The 6,376-nt window shown below is 53.9% G+C and overlaps 1 protein-coding gene across 1 annotated transcript; it reads left to right on the top strand.

Annotated features, from left to right (window-relative positions):
• Positions 1–2,861: 2,861 nt before the first annotated feature.
• LOC146765062 (mucin-16-like) lies at positions 2,862–4,160 on the top strand. The gene is made up of 3 exons (XM_085562557.1): positions 2,862–3,283; positions 3,394–3,461; positions 3,876–4,160. Exons 1-3 carry the CDS (start codon positions 3,272–3,274, stop codon positions 4,132–4,134), a joined length of 339 nt encoding a protein of 112 aa, XP_085418683.1. The 5' UTR covers positions 2,862–3,271; the 3' UTR covers positions 4,135–4,160.
• The last annotated feature ends 2,216 nt before the right edge of the window (positions 4,161–6,376 follow it).

Raw genomic sequence — 6,376 nt, 5'->3', positions numbered from 1 at the left:
GGTCTCGGTGTTTTTCAGGCCGGGCAGTCACAGGGATGAGACCCGGGTGGACGCCGTGTGCAGCTACAGCAAGGAGCCCTCGGCTGCGCCTTTGGACAGGGTGGGGCTGTACCACCAAGTGAGCAACAAGACCAGAGGCATCACCCAGCTGGGCCCCTACAGCCTGGACAAGGACAGCCTCTACGTCAACGGTGACCGGCGCTCCTCCCTCAGCCTCCTCTGCTCTCCCATGGTAGCCCTGCCCCGGTGCTGCCCCTTGCCCAGCTCCAGCTCCTGACCCTGTGTCTCTCTCTTTCTCCAGGCTACAACGAGCAGCCAGTGCTGACCAGTGAGTACCTTGCAGCTGTGGGATGGGATCACAAGGCTGCAAGTGCCAGAATGGGGTCTTTTATGGACAGAGTAGGCCTGTATCCAGGTCTGGAGCTCCTGGAGACAGGGCCACCTCCCAGGTTTTCCACATAGAGAGCAGGGCTTCCTGGAGTCTTTTCCTGTCATCCAGCCAGAGGTATAACCACCAATGTTTTCTCCTTGTCATTCCCTATCCGTGCTTCTTCCAGCTCCCACCCGGCCACCGACAACGACAGCTGCTGCCCTGGAGCGTTTCACCGTCAACTTCACCATCACCAACCTCCCCTACACTTCTGACCTGGAGAATCCTGACTCAGACAGGTTCAGAGCTACACAAAGGGTTATGAACATGATGGTAGGTGGACCAGCACTGGGACATTGCTCTGCCTGCTCTGGTCTCTTCAGATTGGAGGGAGGAGTGCATAGAGCAGGCCATGGCTTAACTGGGAAACCTCTTCCCTTGGCAGCTGGACCGCCTGCTGAAGGGAAGCAGCATTGGCCCTGTTTTCCAAGGATGTGAAGCAACAGACTTCAGGTATGGGTTCCACCCCCGTGTCCCTTTGCAAGTCCCTATCTCATAAAGGGAACAGCCACACCCTTTTCCCCCTCTTTCTGGAGGCTCGATCATCTCAGGAATGCTCTCCTGTCCAAAGACCTTTTCTCTGATTGCCAACCTTCTTTGACATTCTCCTCAAATCCTATAATCTCATCTCAAGGTACTTGTGGTCTAACCTTGAGATGGCTTCTGCTCTAGCCTCGACTGCTTCTTCCTGAGGAGGACCAATGGCATTCAAAAAGATAGAGTAGAGAAATTAAAAAAAACCTAAAAAATACCAAAATAAAAAATCTAGACATGCTTTGGGAAGGCAGAGATTGCATTCTAACTCAGAAAAGGCATTGGGAGGCCCAATACCCACCGCTGAATGAAGAAGGTGCAGAGGAGGATTTCTGAGGGAGATCTCTGTGTTTTTCAGGCCGGGCAGTCACAGGGACGAGACCCGGGTGGACGCCGTGTGCAGCTACAGCAAGGAGCCCTCGGCTGCGCCTTTGGACAGGGTGGGGCTGTACCACCAAGTGAGCAACAAGACCAGAGGCATCACCCAGCTGGGCCCCTACAGCCTGGACAAGGACAGCCTCTATGTCAACGGTGACCGGCGCTCCTCCCTCGGCCTCCTCTGCTCGCCCATGGCAGCCCTGCCCCGGTGCTGCCCCTTGCCCAGCTCCAGCTCCTGACCCTCTGTCTCTCTCTTTCCCCAGGCTACAACGAGCAGCCAGTGCTGACCAGTGAGTATCTTGGAGCAATGGGATGGGATCTGAGGGCAGCAACTGACACATTGGGGTCTTTTATGGACACAGTAGGCCTGTATCCAGGTCTGGAGCTCCTGGAGTCAGGGGGACCTCCCAAGACTTGAACCTGGAGATCAGGGCTGCCTGGAGACTTTTCCTGTCATCCAGCCAGAGGTATAACCACCAGGTTTTTCTCCTTGTCATTGCCCATCTGTGCTTCTACCAGCTCCCACCCTGCCACCAACAACAACAGCTGCTGCCCTTGAGCGTTTCACCGTCAACTTCACCATCACCAACCTCTCCTATACTTCTGACCTGGAGAATCCTGACTCGGCCAAGTTCAGAGATACTCAGGGGATTATGAACAGCCTGGTACGTCGACCAGCACTGGGAAATTGTCTTGCCCTCCCTGGGCTCTCTATACTTGGAGAGTGTGCATGGAGATTGCCATGCCCTAACGGGGAAAACTCTTCTCTTGGCAGCTGGACAGCCTGATGAAGGAAAGCAGCATTGGCCCCGCTTTCCATGGATGTGAGACAACAGATTTCAGGTATTGGTGGCCCTCCGGAGTTCCTTTGCAGTGCCCTCACTTACATAAGAGAACCAGTCATGGTCATGTTCTTCTCTTTTAAGGAGCAAGGACATTCTCTGTCCTTCCAGATTCTTCTTCCTGTTGCACTTCTCTGGCATATCTCCCCTTCACTCATTACGCTCTCCTTTTTGGGTGATGAAGGCCCAGTCCTCAGTTGATTCAAAAGTCTTTCCAGTCCCTCTCTTTCATGACCATGTCAGACAGATATTGAAGCAGGAGATGAGTGTCCTGAGCCCAAGAACACATACTGGAGTTTTGGACAGCCAAAGCTTGCATTCCAAAGCCAAAATGATCCTAAGGCATTTTCAAGCCCATCTTTGAGAGAAAAACTGGCAGAAGAGGAGGCTCAAGGTGGTCTCGGTGTTTTTCAGGCCGGGCAGTCACAGGGACGAGACCCGGGTGGACGCCGTGTGCAGCTACAGCAAGGAGCCCTCGGCTGCGCCTTTGGACAGGGTGGGGCTGTACCACCAAGTGAGCAACAAGACCAGAGGCATCACCCAGCTGGGCCCCTACAGCCTGGACAAGGACAGCCTCTACGTCAACGGTGACCGGCGCTCCTCCCTCGGCCTCCTCTGCTCTCCCATGGCAGCCCTGCCCCAGTGCTGCCCCTTGCCCAGCTCCAGCTCCTGACCCTCTGTCTCTCTCTTTCCCCAGGCTACAACGAGCAGCCAGTGCTGACCAGTGAGTACCTTGCAGCAATGGGATGGGATCTGAGGGCAGCAACTGACACATTGGGGTCTTTTATGGGCAGAGCTGGCCTGTATCCAGGTCTGGAGCTCCTGGAGTCAGGGGGACCTGCCAAGACTTGAACCTGGAGATCAGGGCTGCCTGGAGACTTTTCCTGTCATCCAGACAGAGGTATAACCACCAAGTTTTTCTCCTTGTCATTGCCCATCTGTGCTTCTTCCAGCTCCCACCCTGCCACCAACAACGACAGCTGCTGCCCTGGAGCGTTTCACCGTCAACTTCACCATCACCAACCTCTCCTATACTTCTGACCTGGAGAATCCTGACTCGGCCAAGTTCAGAGATACTCAGAGGATTATGAACAGCCTGGTACGTCGACCAGCACTGGGAAATTGTCTTGCCCTCCCTGGGCTCTCTATACTTGGAGAGTGTGCATGGAGATTGCCATGCCCTAACGGGGAAAACTCTTCTCTTGGCAGCTGGACAGCCTGATGAAGGAAAGCAGCATTGCCCCCGCTTTCCATGGATGTGAGACAACAGATTTCAGGTATTGGTGGCCCTCCGGAGTTCCTTTGCAGTGCCCTCACTTACATAAGAGAACCTGTCATGGTCATGTTCTTCTCTTTTAAGGAGCAAGGACATTCTCTGTCCTTCCCAGATTCTTCTTCCTGTTGCACTTCTCTGGCATATCTCCCCTTCACTCGTTACGCTCTCCTTTTTGGGTGATAAAGGCCCAGTCCTCAGTTGACTCAAAAGTCTTTCCAGTCCCTCTCTTTCATGACCATGTCAGACAGATATTGAAGCAGGAGAAGAGTGTCCAGAGCCCAAGAACACATACTGGAGTTTTGGACAGCCAAAGCTTGCATTCCAAAGCCAAAATGATCCTAAGGCATTTTCAAGCTCATCTTTGAGAGAAAAACAGGCAGAAGTGGAGGCTCAAGGTGGTCTCTGTGTTTTTCAGGCCGGGCAGTCACAGGGATGAGACCCGGGTGGACGCCGTGTGCAGCTACAGCAAGGAGCCCTCGGCTGCGCCTTTGGACAGGGTGGGGCTGTACCACCAAGTGAGCAACAAGACCAGAGGCATCACCCAGCTGGGCCCCTACAGCCTGGACAAGGACAGCCTCTACGTCAACGGTGACCGGCGCTCCTCCCTCGGCCTCCTCTGCTCTCCCATGGCAGCCCTGCCCCAGTGCTGCCCCTTGCCCAGCTCCAGCTCCTGACCCTCTGTCTCTCTCTTTCCCCAGGCTACAACGAGCAGCCAGTGCTGACCAGTGAGTACCTTGCAGCAGTGGGATGGGATCTGAGGGCAGCAACTGACACATTGGGGTCTTTTATGGACACAGTAGGCCTGTATCCAGGTCTGGAGCTCCTGGAGTCAGGGGGACCTCCCAAGACTTGAACCTGGAGATCAGGGCTGCCTGGAGACTTTTCCTGTCATCCAGCCAGAGGTATAACCACCAAGTTTTTCTCCTTGTCATTGCCCATCTGTGCTTCTTCCAGCTCCCACACTGCCACCAACAACAACAGCTGCTGCCCTTGAGCGTTTCACCGTCAACTTCACCATCACCAACCTCTCCTATACTTCTGACCTGGAGAATCCTGACTCGGCCAAGTTCAGAGATACTCAGGGGATTATGAACAGCCTGGTACGTCGACCAGCACTGGGAAATTGTCTTGCCCTCCCTGGGCTCTCTATACTTGGAGAGTGTGCAGGGAGATTGCCATGCCCTAACGGGGAAAACTCTTCCCTTGGCAGCTGGACAGCATGATGAAGGAAAGCAGCATTGGCCCCGCTTTCCATGGATGTGAGACAACAGATTTCAGGTATTGGTGGCCCTCCGGAGTTCCTTTGCAGTGCCCTTACTTACATAAGAGAACCAGTCATGGTCATGTTCTTCTCTTTTAAGGAGCAAGGACATTCTCTGTCCTTCCAGATTCTTCTTCCTGTTGCACTTCTCTGGCATATCTCCCCTTCACTCATTACGCTCTCCTTTTTGGGTGATGAAGGCCCAGTCCTCAGTTGATTCAAAAGTCTTTCCAGTCCCTCTCTTTCATGACCATGTCAGACAGATATTGAAGCAGGAGATGAGTGTCCTGAGCCCAAGAACACATACTGGAGTTTTGGACAGCCAAAGCTTGCATTCCAAAGCCAAAATGATCCTAAGGCATTTTCAAGCCCATCTTTGAGAGAAAAACTGGCAGAAGAGGAGGCTCAAGGTGGTCTCGGTGTTTTTCAGGCCGGGCAGTCACAGGGACGAGACCCGGGTGGACGCCGTGTGCAGCTACAGCAAGGAGCCCTCGGCTGCGCCTTTGGACAGGGTGGGGCTGTACCACCAAGTGAGCAACAAGACCAGAGGCATCACCCAGCTGGGCCCCTACAGCCTGGACAAGGACAGCCTCTACGTCAACGGTGACCGGCGCTCCTCCCTCGGCCTCCTCTGCTCTCCCATGGCAGCCCTGCCCAAGGGCTGCCCCTTGCCCAGCTCCAGCTCCTGACCCTCTGTCTCTCTCTTTCTCCAGGCTACAACGAGCAGCCAGTGCTGACCAGTGAGTACCTTGCAGCAATGGGATGGGATCTGAGGTCAGCAACTGACACATTGGGGTCTTTTATGGGCAGAGCAGGCCTGTATCCAGGTCTGGAGCTCCTGGAGTCAGGGGGACCTCCCAAGACTTGAACCTGGAGATCAGGGCTGCCTGGAGACTTTTCCTGTCATCCAGCCAGAGGTATAACCACCAAGTTTTTCTCCTTGTCATTGCCCATCTGTGCTTCTTCCAGCTCCCACCCTGCCACCAACAACGACAGCTGCTGCCCTGGAGCGTTTCACCATCAACTTCACCATCACCAACCTCTCCTACACTTCTGACCTGGAGAATCCTGACTCGGCCAAGTTCAGAGATAGTCAGAGGATTATGAACAGCCTGGTACGTCGACCAGCACTGGGAAATTGTCTTTCCCTCCCTGGGCTCTCTATACTTGGAGAGTGTGCAGGGAGATTGCCATGCCCTAACGGGGAAAACTCTTCCCTTGGCAGCTGGACAGCCTGATGAAGGAAAACAGCATTGGCCCCGCTTTCCATGGATGTGAGACAACAGATTTCAGGTATTGGTGGCCCTCCGGAGTTCCTTTGCAGTGCCCTCACATAAGAGAACCTGTCATGGTCATGTTCTTCTCTTTTAAGGAGCAAGGACATTCCCTGTCCTTCCCAGATTCTTCTTCCTGTTGCACTTCTCTGGCATATCTCCCCTTCACTCGTTACGCTCTCCTTTTTGGGTGATGAAGGCCCAGTCCTCAGTTGACTCAAAAGTCTTTCCAGTCCCTCTCTTTCATGACCATGTCAGACAGATATTGAAGCAGGAGAAGAGTGTCCAGAACCCAAGAACACATACTGGAGTTTTGGACAGCCAAAGCTTGCATTCCAAAGCCAAAATGACACTAAGGCATTTTCAAGCTCATCTTTGAGA

The sequence above is a fragment of the Lonchura striata genome, chromosome 28 (assembly GCF_050655825.1).
Source record: "Lonchura striata isolate lonStrDom1 chromosome 28, ASM5065582v1, whole genome shotgun sequence".
NCBI classification, from domain to species: Eukaryota; Metazoa; Chordata; class Aves; order Passeriformes; family Estrildidae; genus Lonchura; species Lonchura striata.
The sequence above is the reverse complement of the archived record's forward strand: the minus strand, read 5'-3'. Positions and strand labels throughout refer to the sequence as shown.